We start from the raw sequence: 15,945 nt of genomic DNA, 5'->3' as shown, positions 1-15,945 counted from the left end.
GTGTTATTTTTATTTTCTTTTATTTATTTTCTCCACAAGAAAGCAGGGTATGGGGTGATGTGCTCATCTTGTTGTACTGCTGTCCACATGCAGAAGCTCCATCCTGCACAGTGCAGGTCCATTTCTAGTGTTATCTCGCATGTTATATTTTATCTAAATAAGGGATTCGTGCTCAGTAAAATAAAGATGTTGGGCGAAATTCTCAGATTCATTGGTATAAATTAAGAGTAGTTCCATTGGAGTTACTTTCAATTTACCTGGTATGTAAATTTACACCAGTGTAACAGACAGCAGGTGTAACTGACAGCTACCTATGCAGAGAACAAATGTATCTCTTTAGTAAGTGGTAATACTGTGCATTCTGTTGTGGCAAAGCTTCTCCAAACAGTATCCACACTTTATCCAAACATTTTCTATGACATAAGTCATATTAGAGTAACTGCAGTCAAGGAAATTAATTCTGTATTAGGACTAAAAGGTTTAATAATAGGTAAGTCGCAGAGTCTGTTCAGCAAAGAAAAAAGTCTGCCCCCGTCTAACCACACAGAGCATGGAGAGCCTTGGAAGTCAAGTGAAAAACTCTTGGTTCTCTTATACAACCAGACCTGGTCATTTCCATCAAAGCTTTTTGAAGGATTATAGATTGTTTTTCAAGCCCTTAACCTAGTTATTTAGGCTTTCGTGTTAAAAGCTTTATCAGTCCCATTAAGTTATGGCTATGATGTAGTGTGATGGAAAAAAGTTAACATGATTTGTCAGCTTTGTCATGATTCTGATGAAAATTGTTACACCTCCCCTGTAAATAAAAAGACATTCCTGCAGTGTCCAAATATTTTTGAAATTAATTCAACCTAAGGTAATAATTCTGCCATGATGCCAAAATATCATATAGCTTCCATTTTCTCTACATTTTGCTGTATTGTGCCTCTTTGTCTCTGTTTGGACACAACAGGCTGACTTGTGTAAGAAATTAAAATAGTTTAATCAATCTGTGCTGAGTGTTACGTCATAGTCTCTCTGGTTGGCTAGAGTTTGCTCTTGTAGATAGATGGGTTTCTTTAAATCTCCAGTGAAATCCTTTACCGATTACCATAAACCAGTGGTTCTCAACCAGGGATACAGGTACCCATGGGGGTACACAGAGGTCTTCCAGGGGATACATCAACTCATCTAGCTATTTGCCTAGTTTTACAACAGGCTCCATAAAAAGGACTAGCGAAATCAGTAAAAACTAAAATTTCGTACAGACAATGAGTTGTTTCCACTGCTCTATATACTATACACTGAAATGCAAGTACAATATTTATTTTCCAATTGATTCATTTTATAATTATATGCTAAAATGAGAAAGTAAGCAATTTTTCAGTAATAGTGTGGCTGGGACACTTTTGTATTTTTATGTCTGATTTTGTAAGCAAGTAGTTTTTAAGTGAGATGAAACTTGGAATACTCAAGACAAATCAGACTCCTGAAAGGAGTGCAGTAGTCTGGAAAGGTTGAGATCCACTGCCATAAACCCTGGAACAAGAGACCAAGTGTTGTTCCAAACTCAGACTCTCGGTGTCATATTTCACGGAGCTACCACTAAACTACTGGACTGGCACACCAGCCTATCTGTTTTCCCAAGTAGAAAAACAGTCATTACAAGATTTAAAGTTACAAATGTGTTAAAGTCTCCTTTATTTCTGTTGTTTAATAGTATCATGAATTGTGTTTCCTCTCTGCCTTTCCAGGTGACACTGAAAATGCTGCTGCTGACTGTGGTTGTCAGCATGTATAAGAGTTTCTTCATCATTGTGGGAATGTTCTTACTGCTTCTTTGTTATGCTTTTGCTGGAGTAGTTTTATTTGGCACAGTAAAATATGGAGAGAACATTAACAGGTACAATATTTGCTTCCCTTTGTGGAAGGTTTTGAACAGCCAAATAAAATATTGCCATCTACTGAGCACAAATTTTTGTTTGGTTTTATGTCAGCAACCAGGAGCCAGATCTCTAGGTCTAGCTGAGTGGCACGCAGCTGACAGCGAATGATAGAAGGCTCTAAGCCACCTTCCCATTCCCCAAATCCTGGGACTAAACAGACACCCAGTGTAATACAGAGAAGGCTAATGGCTGCTCTTCTTTGTACCAGCTGGAACAATCCCAAAAGGACTGTTCCACTCGCCGAGGTTGCTGGAACACTGTGCTACACCTACACCTGCTCACACCCTTGGCTCCTCCAGAAATGGTCCCGACACCTCGAACGGAGTGAGAGTGAGCCAGCTACATAAGCTTTACGTCACCTGGGAATTACCCTACATAACCCAAGGACATCTCTCCGTCCCTTTGCACCACAGAAGGGGCACAAATAAGATGAAGGCCTGGGGCAGGATATGGCCCCAAATGAGCTTTTATTACTTGATAAGATATTAGCCAAATTCTTCAAAACTGGGTGGCTGAAGTCCGGCTTCTAAATCCCTATTAAATTAATAGCATAAATTATTTAGTGAATACGTTTGCAAATTATTCTCTGAGTTCTACCAACAATACAGGCTCAGGTAAGAATAATAGAAAATACAAATGATTTTTTTTTTTTACTTGTTGAATGCACAGCAAAATAATTCTCCAGAAAGTTGCATGTGTTTATATTGCCAAGATTTTATTTCTGACATCTGAGCTGCTCTTTCCCTCTTTTTGCTTAAAAAAACAGGCATGCAAACTTTTCATCAGCTGGCAAGGCTATTACTGTACTCTTCAGAATAGTTACTGGGGAAGACTGGAACAAGATTATGCATGACTGCATGGTAAATACAATACAATCACATATAAAACAGAGAAGAAACTGGTTGCGCAATTTCCTCTGACTCTGTATCCAGTGCTCTGGCTTGGTACAAAGAAGCACTGTGTTGTTGATGGTGCCATCGTCCTTTAGATAAATCTGACCTTAAAATGAAGTACCCTGGGACACTTCATAAGAACATTAATCTTGATGTCCTGGCCCAAATTCAGTTAGCATCATTTTATTTTTCCTAACATAAAATCTCTTCCTCCCCTCACCCCCCTCCCCATGTTTCAGTTACATTGGATAAGGTGTTCTTCACTTCCTGTCTTGAATTCATGGGAGTGATTGCTGTTTGTTAAACATGTGTCATAACATTTCATTGCCACTGGTTGCTGTTTTGCTGTAGTAATATATACCCATTCTCCTATATGGGGGTAATTGCAGAAATGTGTTAAAGGGATTCATCGTGCATCTTCGATCTGCCTCACCTTCACTCTGCCCACTAATCCATCACCTCCAGGTCAAGCTCTGAGCTGCTTTCAGCAACTACCATTTAAAATAACAGAGAAATATTTCCTCCTTTCCCCCAAATGTGGTATTTCTCCACAAAACCTACATTGGTCTGAGGTGCCTTATTATTTTTATTATTTTCCCAAAATATAGTTACCAAAATATAGTTATGTTAACTGCAGACCGATAAGTAATCCCTTGCCTATTTTGTTGATTTAATTATTTACTGTTTTGTTTTGAAGGTTCAGCCTCCTTTTTGTACTCCAGATAACAGCACATACTGGAAGACAGATTGTGGAAATTATGCTGGGGCTCTGATGTATTTCTGTTCCTTTTATGTCATCATTGCATACATAATGCTAAATTTGCTTGTAGGTGAGCAACAAGTATTGAATATGAAAAATAGTTATCTTAGAACGTGGGTGAAGTGCCTTTAGATCTGGGTGCCTCATCTAGAACAGGCCTTACATTGTAGGCCATATCAACTGTAACATTTTTTTAAACTCTCTCAATAAAAAGAAATTGTTAAATGCCCTCAAGTTAATGTTATAATGGTCTGATGTTTTCAGATACTTGGCTGGTATGTTGCATGTTTCTAACCTTTATTTTAAATTGCTGGCTGTTAACGCTAAATACGAAAATGTCTTTTGATGAGGTCTGAAAATGAAAACGTAGATGAGAGCTGTACAAAGGAAATCATTTTTCCAGAGCTAGTCTACTCTCCAGTTTATATTTTATAGGCCTGATATTCCAACTCCCACTGAAGCAAATGAGAATCTTCCAGTTGAATTTAGTGGGCATTAGATTAGGCCCCTATTTAAGATTTAAGGACCAAATTTTCAAATTTGAGCACAACAAAAAGACACAATATGGGGGTGCATTAGCACCAGGGTTGCCCATAGGTTGCTGCTGTTACAGCCACATGTGAAAATTCAGTTCATGCTGAAATACATTATCTCTAAGTAATGTATAACTGTTGGAAAGTACTGACAGGCTAGTCTTATACTATGTTTAATTTATGTGTTTTGTAGCGATCATTGTGGAGAATTTCTCATTGTTTTACTCCACTGAAGAAGACCAACTTTTAAGCTACAATGATCTTAGACATTTTCAGATTATATGGAATATGGTTGATGACAAAAGAGAGGTAAGATTCTTGACAATAAGCACTGCACTCGGTACTTTTATTATTATTTGTTTTACCATAATGCCTAATATCCACAGTTGTGGACCAGGACCCCATTCTGTTAGACATTGTACAAACTCACAACAAAAAGACAGTCCCTGCCCCCAAAGAACTTATGAGCTAAGTAAATCTGCTGCATTGTTTCCTCAAAAAATGTATTACTAGGAAAACAGACAGTGGGCTGTGCTAACCCACTGAGCCTCAAACCCATCTAGAGTCAGAGTGAGTTTGGTATAGAGGGTGTGATGGGTTGGATCACAGAAACCCCTTTGGGACTGCCACCTGATGTGCCTAGACTATCTCTGAGCCCATTTTCCCTGGCAGCTTGGGATGTCAGTACCTTGCCTTGTTTGAGCCAGGTACGCTTGCCTGCTGCAAACACGGATCCAAGTCTGAACTACGACCTGCACAAGCTGCAGGCTTAACTGAAAACAGCTTAAGAAGTGTTCCTATCTCCAGCACTCAGATACCCAGCTCCAAATGGGGTCCAAACCTCAAATAAATCCGTTTTACCCTATATAAAGCTTATACAGGGTAAACTCATAAATTCTTTGCCCTCTACAACACTTAGAGAGAGAGATGCACAGCTGTTTGCCTTCCCTCTCTCCCCCCGGTATTAATACATACTCTGGGTTAATTAATAAGTAAAAAGTGATTTTATTAAATACAAAAAGTAGGATTTAAGTGGTTCCAAGTAATAACAGACAGAACAAAGTAAATTAACAAACAAAATAAAATAAAACACGCAAGTCTAAGCCTAATACTGTAGGAAACTAAATGCAGGTAAATCTCACCCTCAGAGATGTTCCAATAAGCTTCTTTGATAGACCAGCCTCCTGCTAGTCTGGATCCAGCAATCACTCACACCCCTGTAGTTACTGTCCATTGTTCCAATTTCTTTCAGGCATCCTTTGGGGTGGACCGGCTATCTCTTGAGCCAGCCGAAGACAAAATGGAGGGGTTTCCCAGGGGCTTCTATAGCCTCCCTCTTGTGTGTGGAAACCCCTCTCTCCCCCTGTGTAGAATTATAGCTACAAGGTGGAGTTCTGGAGTCACATGGGCAAGTCACATGTCCATGCATGATTCAGTTCTTTACAGGCCGACGCCATGTTAGCCCAACCGTTCCCAGGAAAGCTCAGAAGTGGATTAACGTCTATTAAGGTCCATTGCTGGCCAAGTACTCCCAATTACTTGAATAACCCCTTCACACTATGTTGACCAAATCTGCCTTAGGTGCTTTCTACAGCAAACACTTTAAATACAAGCATAGAGCCAATGCTCATAACCTCAGATATAAAAATTATACATGCATACGAATAGGATGAATACATTCAGTAGAATATAACCTTTGCAAAGATATGTTACATGGCATATATAGCATAAAACAGTTATGTCATATTTACATTCATAAGTATATTTCTATAAAGCATTATAGGGTGCAACATCACAGGAGGATTTTGTGATTTCTTTTTTTTTAACATCAACCCAGGTTCACAAAAGAACAATGAACATGAGATGTTGCATTTCACATAGGCCCTGATCCTTGAAACACATATGTGCATGCTTAACTTTGCTCCCAGGGACTACATTCAGTAGTAAAGTTAAGCATGTGTATAGGTCTTTACAGGCTTTGGGTCATAGTCCTTTCCCTCCAGGCAGCACAGGAGTTGTCCCCTCAACCTAGGGTCAGAGATACACATAGTTACATTTCCTATCTTCAGAATGGCCCAGCTGAAAAAGAGAGAGGGCCTGGGTATGGGAACAACTTAGAGGTTTGGGTACCAACAGGAATTAAACTATGAATGGTTCACTTATCCCATCACTGAATTACTTCAAACAATTTTGAATATGAGCTACAGTGTGCTGAGATCAGCTGATGGTCTAGTGTGGTCATGGGTAACCTGCGGCCTATCAGGGTAATCTGATTGCGGGCCGTGAGACATTTTGCTGATGTTGACCATCTGCAGGCATGGCCCCCAATAGCTCCCACTGGCCACAGTTCACCATTCCCAGCCAACAGGAGCTGCGGGAAGTGGTGGCCAGCACGTCCCTGTGGCCCGCGGCTTCCTGCAGCCGCAGGTTTCCCACCACTGGACTAGTGGCAGCAGATTGCTGTGTGGGGATTGAAGTCCTTGTCCTGTGTTTGCAGGGCTGGCAGGGCTCATAGTGCTACATCCTAGGGCTGAGAAGAGAGTGTTGTGATGTGGGACCTTGTATAACAAAGGACTTACATCCCTTCCCATAATAAAAAAGTTACAGAACATAATGTTCAAAGAGAACTATTTGATTCTGCAAATTTTGGAGAAAATGTTTTCACTCCTAGTTCTTTATCAACAACCAGTCTCAAAATAGTTGCCACAAACACCTCAAGAAGTTTGTATGTTGGTTACATCTTGGAGTAGAAGCTCATGGAAAAGCAAGAGGCCATACTACTTATAAACCGCTGTATACACACATGATGGGGCAGCTGCATAACAGGCATAGTGGCACACACCTGTGAATGTTTAGAAATCTAGCTGACTTTATTCCTAATAAATGACTCTAGGCCAAAGGTTTAATTCTCAGGAAATAAAAATGTCAGGGCTGATGTTCAAAGCCACCTGTTTGGATATGCAATTCCCATTACAAATGAATGGCAAAATATATGGGCCAAAATATATGGGCCAGATCCTCAGCTTGTTTGAATCAGGATAGTCCACTGACTTCAATGGAGCTATTGCTAAGTTACACCAGCTGAAGATAAGCCCCTTTATGTGTGCATTGTTCAGTTGCACTGCCCTTGGTACAATCCTGGCCCCATGTAAGTCAAAGGGTACCTCTACACCGCAGCTGGGAACGAGCATCCCCACCTGGTTAGACAGACTCGCCCTAACAGGGCTCAAGCTAGCAGTGTGGGCACTGCTGTTCACACTGCAGCTCAGGCTCTGAAGCCCACCCAACTTCGTGGTCCTGTGCTCAGATAGCTAGCCCGAGTCTCTACCGGAGCCGCAACCTCCACCCTGCTGTTTTTAGCGTGCTAGCTCGAGCCAAGCTAGCATTAGTCTGTCTGCCTGGGCTGGGAGACACACTCCTAGCTGCAGTGTAGACATACCCCAAGGGTCTTTGGAGAAATAGCATCTGTGTCACTTTAGAGAAACAGCATCAAATAGAGCCTCTGACTTATTTATAAGGTAGCCATAATTAACCAGCTATGATGCAATCTTACCTAGGGGGTAATCCCTACCTTCCGTGTGAAGTTTCTGCTGAGGTTGCTGCGTGGGAGGTTGGAGGTAGATCTGGACAAGGACAAACTTTTGTTCAAGCACATGTGCTATGAAATGGAGAGGCTGCATAATGGTGGAGATGTCACTTTCCATGACGTATTGAGGTATGGTGGGCTTTTCCTTTATGTTTGTTGTAACATGTTTCTCTGCAGACAAAATGTTATACATAAGACTGAAAAAATGAGTTGGGGATACAAGCTTGTGTCAAAGCGGTACTCTCTGCTTAAATTTAAACCAAATATTAGAGTTTTCCCCTAAATTAATTTTTACAGTAGAAAATCTAAGTCCTAGAGAAATGTCTTCATGAGCTTTCTAAATTCCCACTTGAAACAATTGTTTTTAAATTAACATTCCCTTGCTGTGTTTGTAAATCCAAACAATGCACAGGTGAAAACCTGACAGTAAAATTGACTGTAACCAAAAGTGAAACTCAGTCTCCTCCAATAATTACATTGTCCCAGATGAGAAAAAATGCAAAAAGGTAAACAGGCAGCATAAACAGGGGAAAGAAACTGAATTTTCAAACATGGGTGCCTCAAGTTAAGCACCTGAATCCATATTTGGGCACCTAAATATAGGTGGCTTGATTTTCAGTTGTGCTGAGCACCAGTAGATCTTCCCTTCATCTTTATTTAGCTAGCTCTATAAATTTACTGTGGGTGCCGACGTTTGACATTTTTGCATTGAGATTTTAAAAGTGTAACACTGTTAATGATGATATAGGTAAGTACATTGGCTTTTTAAAAATACTGTTTATTTGTGTGTTTCTTCTAGCATGCTGTCATACAGGTCTGTTGATATCCGGAAAAGTCTTCAACTGGAAGAGCTTCTTGCCAGGGAACAACTAGAGTACACGATAGAAGAAGAAGTGGCCAAACAAACCATACGCATGTGGCTGAAGAAATGCTTAAAGCGTATCAGAGCAGTAAGTGAAGCGAAAACAGCGAGTGCTTTCAGTGAACTGAACCAGTCAGTTTCCTCTCACTTTGCCTCGTTTACTCTGTAGCCATCATTACAAGCTATGTGGGGAAAATATGTATCCGTGGAAAAATCAGGCTTGGGCTACACTTACAAGTTAGGTTGACGTAGGCCAGGGGCGTGAAAAAAAACACAGCCCAGACCGACATAGCTATGCCAGTCAAATCCCTCGTGTAGATGCAACTATGTCAAGAAAAAAATGCTGCCATCAGTGTAGCTAACTTCCTTTGAGGAGGCGGTGGTCTGACGCGAATGGGAAACCTCCTTCCATTGGTATAGGCTGTGTCTGCACTACAGGGTTATGCCAGCATATCTATGCTGACCTAGCTATGCCGGTATAGTCTTCGTAGTACAGACAATTACATTCACAGAATCAGTAACCTCCACAAAGTTTGCAGGCAAAACCTGTTTTCCTGCCAACAAATCCCCTTTCCTTACACAGCAGGAAACCTGTGTGACCTGCTCTGCAGCAGACAAGGCCAAACGAATAAAGCAAGGGATACATTGTTTAGGGAAAGGTCTTTGTGGGGCGCAGCCTTGCTCTCATTGAAGTTAATAGCAAAATGCCTACCATCTTCAATGGTGCAGGATTGTGGACTCTTCTAAACAACCTGCTAGAGGTTAAAGAGAGTGCTAGTTTCTGGCATTTGTACTGCTGATATTTTCATTGCCACTGCCACTCCATCTTGGATAGCTATTCAGGCGGAAGATCATCGTGTTAGCTGCCCCTACCACCAGCCAAGGGTCTCCATCACTGCCAAAGAGATCCCCCCCAATGAGAGTGGTACGACAATCCGCAAAGAAGACCCAAATGTAGTGTATATTCTGAAGCCTAATTTGCATGTACCATTACAGAGACTGTGTGAAAATACGTTATTTACATACACAAAAGGCCAGTTTGTATATTTCAACGCACAAACATGTATCTATGTGCATGTGTAAATTAGGTACTGTGGCAAGATGGCTGATTTTAGTCTGGTGGGTCCTGCGCTTTCCTTGGCGGGAAGCTAAGATGCCACCCTTTGACCCTGCTCTTGGGTGCCGAGGGCCCCGCTACTAGCCCGGGAAGGGGGTAGAGGAGGGAAGCGGGGGAGGAGTCTGGGTTTGCTCCTCGCTCTGAGTCCCAGCCCCTCTCAACCCCAGTGGGTTTCTCACCCTCGTTCCCCCTTAGGTGGGGTTACCCTTGGTCCTTAGGTGCTGGGGGGAAGGGAGTCTCCCTGTCCTGCTGGGCAGGGTCTCCCTTACTTCAAAGCTGAGGTCTTCCAGATTTCTCACCATACCTCCAAGCTCCAGTCCTTCTTCCTCCTCCTCCTCTGTCTGCCTGATGGAGGGGGTTTTATTAGGTTCCTAACAGGGCCTTAATTGACTACTGGGAACCACACCTTCATTAGCCTTGAGCTTATGTATTTCCCCTCTAGCACTCTCCCACTGCTCCCTGGCCCTCCTGTATCCATCCCTGTATATAAAGCCCTGGGTTCCTGTCATTGTGAAAATCAGGCCCAGAATGCTTAGAACGTTTGGACCAGTCATAATCTTGCCACTGAGTTAGTCCCGGGTTTTTTGGCAAAAAAAAAAAGGACCTTGGCCAAAATTATAGTAGGAAAGTTCCCCATGACAATCTGTAATGTTGCCGTGAAAATTTTGTGATTTGAGTACACCAGGGAATTGTAGGCTCTGCCTCTTGCTCCTTTGTAATTTTGTATAACCAAAACCCGATATACAGCTTTCATTTTATCTGAAACAACAAATTCCCAGGGATATTCAGATAAATGGTTCCTTTTCAGACTAATTTTTCTATTTTTGTCCCAACTCCAGTTGTAGCTGTTGTTAAATTAATCTTATCTCTCAGTTTTGATTTTGTTCAGCCTAATTGCTCAATTCATTATCATATTGAATTACAATCTATAAAAGTAAATATACTTTGCATTTCACTTTTACAATATGAATCAGACCATTACCTGTTACATGAACCTTTTACTAACTTCAGTAGAATTGCAAAATATTTTTTAATATAAGCTTTTTATATATTTTCAAATTGGCTTATTAATTATCAAGCAAGTGGCATGTTAAAACCATACAGCACAATGAAGCCTTCTCCAAGGACCATTTATTTTAATTTAAAACTAAATTAGATTGTAAGATTTTAGTGACAGAGGCTACATTTTTCTGTTGGTACTATAAAGAACCCAGCAGATTTTTGGCACTGTTACAATAATAACTTCCAACAAAAAATTCACACTGTAAAATATTCCTAAGGCTTCCGTGATCATTTTATTCACCCTTATTTGGGGCCAGATCCAAAGCCCATTGAAATCAATGGGATTCTTTCCATTGCCTTCAACGGGCTTCTGATCAACCCCATAAAGATCATTGCTAGTAAGTCAGAGTTTTGTTTTTGCTGGCTCTTTGGGTGGTCTCTTACGGCATAGATATATTTTAAGTCCAAAAGGCACAAGTCTGATCAATTAGTCTGAGCCCCTGCATGCCACAGAACATAGATTTCACCGAGTAATTCCTACATCTCAAGCCCGTAGATTTCAGAGACAGATTTCTCTATATTTAAATAGTGAAGATGGGGGGGGTCTATGTAGATTTACAGAAAACATGGAACAATTTGGAATCCATACCAGCCACTCAACATTGTTAGAAGTATTCAGTATTTAGAGGGATTTTTTAAAAATTTAAAAAATCAAGGAACAAAAGTCTTTGAGAGGGAAGTTTCTTTTTTCCTTTTGGTGACATAAATATATTTTGATAGAAACAGCAGCAGTCATGTAGCATTATCCATAGTCTACGAGAGAGTCAACAGCAGGAATTGAGCCGATTTCTGAATCCACCCAGCATTGAGACAACACAGCCAAGTGAAGATATGAATGCTAATAATCAAGATAACAATGCACAGCCAGAGGTACAGGCGTATGCAAATTATTGTTGTTGATACTAATCAAGAATTATACTTGAGCTTGTCACAGCAAAATTCTTTTTAATGTTTTTAATATCATTTTTATTGAAAAAAATTAAAACAGCGTATGTTTAAAACGTTGACATTCGGTTATAAATGCAGCATGGTCTAAGGGGCACTGGACAGGGAATCAGAAGACCTGGATTCTATATCCAGGGAGGTATGCAACATGGGAGAGGGGGGCTCCCCCATGGGATCCTGAGAAAGCTTTCCTACCCCCATGAGCACTTCTGTGGAATTTTATCATACGCTCCAGCCCAATTATTTTTTCTGTTAATTTGTAGACTTGGGGGGCGGGGGAGTGGGGGGCAGTAAGGAACCAGAAAACAGACTGCAGGGAAAAAAATAAAAGTGTAAAGTGAGCGCATGTTTCTTTAGTAGGCTGGGAAATAGAGACCTTTCAAAGTGTTTGTTACAATGGCATGGCCATGCCATAGGCAGCCATAATGAAGGTCACTGAATTTTAGTTTTGCTCCATTCAGACAAGTAGCCAGCAGCAGCTCCTTAGTCCAACGCTTTCTGACAGGGGCGGGTATCGGCAGGACTCTACAGATGGTGGGAAGCCTCAACGGAAATTCGGACAATGGCGTTTGCCATCAGGTAAGTGAAAACCATAAAATAAAATATATAAATACCAAAGCACCCCTTGGAATGCAGCTTGATAAGAGGCTGTTTTAAAAGGGTCAGACTGTCTACACACAGGCCCCAGATGGAGAAAATGCAGAGGGGAGGGGAAGCTGGTCCATGGTCCTTCCTCCTCTTTGCCCTGCCCTACCCACTTTGGAGTGGTTTGCCCTCCGAGCCTTCTAAGAGGAAACTGTCCCTCCGCGCCCTCAAGATTTTAAAAATATGACATTATGAAGATGTGATCAGTCACCACCCTGACCACTTGATTGGTATGCTGGAGTTGTGCCTTCCTGTACAGCATCTAGCACATTTTGGGTGCTATTGAAATACATAAAATGAAATAACAGTAGCTTAATTAAACATTTCATTATAACTGTAGCAGCTTGTGATGCTCTCTTCCACCTCGGTACTAACCATATCCTGGATTGATAAACTCCTTGGCCTTCTGTCTAGCTGCTTAATCAGCCCTGGATAGGTTTATTTACTCATAAACAGGAAGCACGCTTAAGTTGTCATCACAATGACTACATCACAATAGAAAATAAGCGCCAGGTAGTGTCTTTTAAGCCAATGCTCATGCTGGGTGGGTGGGTGGGCGGATTGAGTAGGAGGCGCCGAAAGAAGCACACGCTACCATCGTGCCTCTTCTCTCTTTAAAAGTGCACAATCCCCATGCCAGGCCAGCTCTGCTGACCAACTCAAGGGGATAGGGCCCCAGGCCTATGTGCATGCATGGTATTGGGATCATTTTATGTGAAGGAGGCACATTAGCCCTTCTTCCTCCATTCCTCTGTTTAAGATGCACGTCAGTCATATGTGCATATACTAGCATACACTGGTTGAGCTTAGATCAGTAATTTAATGGCACAAGATAAACTAATTCAAGCAAGTGTTAAATCTTGCAGAGTGCTGAGCACACTGGCCCCAATCCACTAAAGCTCTTAAGCATGTGTTTAACTTTCAGATCATGAGTAGTCCATTGAAATCAATGTGATCATTGACCTACATAAAGTCAAGGCCAGGATTTGATGGATCAGGGCCGAGTGTTCAGCACCTTGCAAGATCAAACCCACAGTGTATCTACATTGGGGGTTTGCACCAGTTTAACTAGATCTATTTTAAATCAGTCTATTTAAACTGGTGCCAAATCTCTCATATAGAAAAGCTGTACGACTTAATAGTTCAATAAGCATGTGTACTCTAATAAGTAGTTTTCCATTTAATTTCCTAGCCCCCAAACCAATCAGCCATTCAGTGTCTTCAGTCAATCTGCGGTTTGGTGGTCGTACAACTATGAAATCTGTTGTATGCAAGATGAATCCTATGTCAGATGCTGCTTCTTGTGGATCAGAAGTGAAGAAATGGTGGACAAGACAACTAACTGTGGAGAGTGATGAGAGTGGGGAGGATCTTCTTGACATCTGACCAAGAAAAGAGGCTAACTTAAGTCATATTGCAACAACAGCCATTTCAAATAAAAACAATTTTCTTGGGGTTTGAATTGAATGAGATATAATTGATATATGATTTATTTAAAATGAATGTCATAGGATTTTTCAACTGCTTATCTTTTTGCCATGTAAAACATAATACAGACCTGTATGTTCGATTTCAGCTCTATTATGATTACTGTATGTTAGGAAGACTCTATATTATGGCAGTATTGATGACGCCACAGAGTCTCTATTGTCTTTAGCATAGATGGAGCATTGAAAGATTTCATACATTCTGTAGCTGTAACAAAAAATTTGTATTCAGGTATATACTTCTGCATTTTTTCATCCTGTACCATACCTGAAAATGGCCAGCACATTACTGTACAGTACAGCATTTATTTTCTTTTTATTTTCTCTCAGTTCTATTCTAGTAATATTTCTCCAGAAAGATTTTATTATTCATGAATGACCTAAAAAAGGTCAGCACTGAGTTCATGGTAAGGCACAGTATTTTTACAAAGTACAGATTCTGAATTTCAAGTCTAGTCTTTTTCTTGTAATTTTCTTAAATATGCAAATACAATATAGCTGATTTTAAAATCAGAAAATGATGGATTGGCTTTTAAAAATTGTATTTTTTTCTTCTGGTTAATTATGTAAAGAGTTCAATTTTCATAAGAAATCAGCCAAAAAATGACATGATTTAAGAATTTGCAAAAACATTTACACATGGTATGTTTCATTAATGACCTGAAAACAAAAACAAATCCGACATAAAGTGGAAACTTGGATGGATTGCTAAAGAGGAGTACAAAAGAATTGCAAAACCATATAGGGACAAAATCAGAAAGCCAAAGCATAAAATGAGTTACACCTAGTAAGGGACATAAGCAGCCATAAGAAGAGGTTCTTTAAATACATTAGGAGCATGAGAAAGACATAGGAAAGTGTAGGTCCTCTACATAGTGAGGAAGGAGAGCTGATGATATCAAGAAGGCTGAGATGTTTAATGCCTATTACGCTTCAGTCTTCACTAAAAAGATTAATGGTGACCAGATACTTAATGCAGTTAATATTCTAACAAGGGGGGAAGGAACACAAAGCAAAATAGGAAAAGTACAGGTTAAAAAATATTTAGATAAGTTAGATATATTCAAGTTAGCAGGGCCAAATTAAATTAGTCCTAAGGTACTTAAGAAACTAGCTGAAGCAATCTTGGAACCATTATCAATCATTATCTTCGAGAACTCATGGAGGCCCCAGAGGACTGAAGAAGACCAAATATAGTACCTGACTTTAAAAAGGGAAACAAAGAGGACATGGGGATTTATAGACCTGTCATCCTAAAGTCAATATCTGGAAAGATACCAGAACAATTTATTAAACAATCAATTTGTAAGTGCCTCGAGGATAATAGGGTGATAAGGAATAGCCAGCATGGATTTGTCAAGAACAAATTATGCAAAACCAACCTAACTTACTTCTTTGACTGGGTTACTGGCCGAATGGATAGAGGGGAAGCAGTAGATGTGTTATATAAAATAGCAAGTTGGGGTGCTCTTTACAACTCTGAGACTTTTAAAATACAGTTCAGTTTTACCAATCTAGATAGGAGTGAATCAAGTTTTAACCATGTTATCACTCATGCTCCAGTCTGACAAACCCAAGGCTGTATCATGATTCTATAACATGGTTAAAAAGTGGTTTGGTCCCTTTTAGTCTTGGAAATCATGTTTTAACATGTGATGGTGGTTTGTTTTGTGTAGTACCAAGAATGCTAACCACTTGAGAGATAAGTAAAAGAGAATCCATCAGTTTCCCAGAGTTTTCAATATAGATTGATGCTATACAAATACAGGGATGGGAAAGAAAAGCGACCAAAAGCAGCACGAATGGCACATATCTTGTAGGTTCCACAATATACGGTTGTTAAAATATATGGGCTGGGGATTGTGTGCCCTTTCCTCAGATACACACTGGCAGTTGTAGGCTTTGTAGCTGGGCCCCAAACACAATTGTTTTTGTAGTATAGCTGAGACCTTTTCCACTACCATTGTTTCCTATGGAAATGATAGGTTGCTCTAACATGGCCTGATGTGAGATCTCGTGAGAGGCTCACAGTTAATGTATGGCTCCACACGTAACATTTTCTTTCAAAAACTGGTAATTGTCAATGTTCTACAGTGTTTTCTGGCCAAAACAGTAATGTAGAATGATCAG

General features: G+C 40.4%; 1 protein-coding gene across 4 annotated transcripts in view; it reads left to right on the top strand.

Annotated features, from left to right (window-relative positions):
- The window catches only part of NALCN (sodium leak channel, non-selective), a 342,791-nt gene extending 327,546 nt beyond the window's left edge, over positions 1 to 15,245 (top strand). For all 4 annotated transcript variants that reach the window (XM_084629335.1, XM_084629334.1, XM_084629337.1 and 1 more), the window contains 9 exons: positions 1,734 to 1,882; positions 2,692 to 2,785; positions 3,516 to 3,648; positions 4,305 to 4,420; positions 7,669 to 7,826; positions 8,497 to 8,647; positions 11,459 to 11,608; positions 12,145 to 12,262; positions 13,521 to 15,245. In XM_084629335.1, the coding sequence (XP_084485461.1) occupies positions 1,734 to 1,882; positions 2,692 to 2,785; positions 3,516 to 3,648; positions 4,305 to 4,420; positions 7,669 to 7,826; positions 8,497 to 8,647; positions 11,459 to 11,608; positions 12,145 to 12,262; positions 13,521 to 13,714 (1,263 nt within the window). In that variant the 3' untranslated portion in view covers positions 13,715 to 15,245. The remainder of the gene's footprint in view (positions 1 to 1,733; positions 1,883 to 2,691; positions 2,786 to 3,515; positions 3,649 to 4,304; positions 4,421 to 7,668; positions 7,827 to 8,496; positions 8,648 to 11,458; positions 11,609 to 12,144; positions 12,263 to 13,520) is intronic.
- Positions 15,246 to 15,945: the final 700 nt, after the last annotated feature.

This window comes from Lepidochelys olivacea (assembly GCF_965140295.1).
Source record: "Lepidochelys olivacea isolate rLepOli2 genome assembly, chromosome: 1".
Taxonomy (NCBI): domain Eukaryota; kingdom Metazoa; phylum Chordata; order Testudines; family Cheloniidae; genus Lepidochelys; species Lepidochelys olivacea.
The sequence above is the reverse complement of the archived record's forward strand: the minus strand, read 5'-3'. Positions and strand labels throughout refer to the sequence as shown.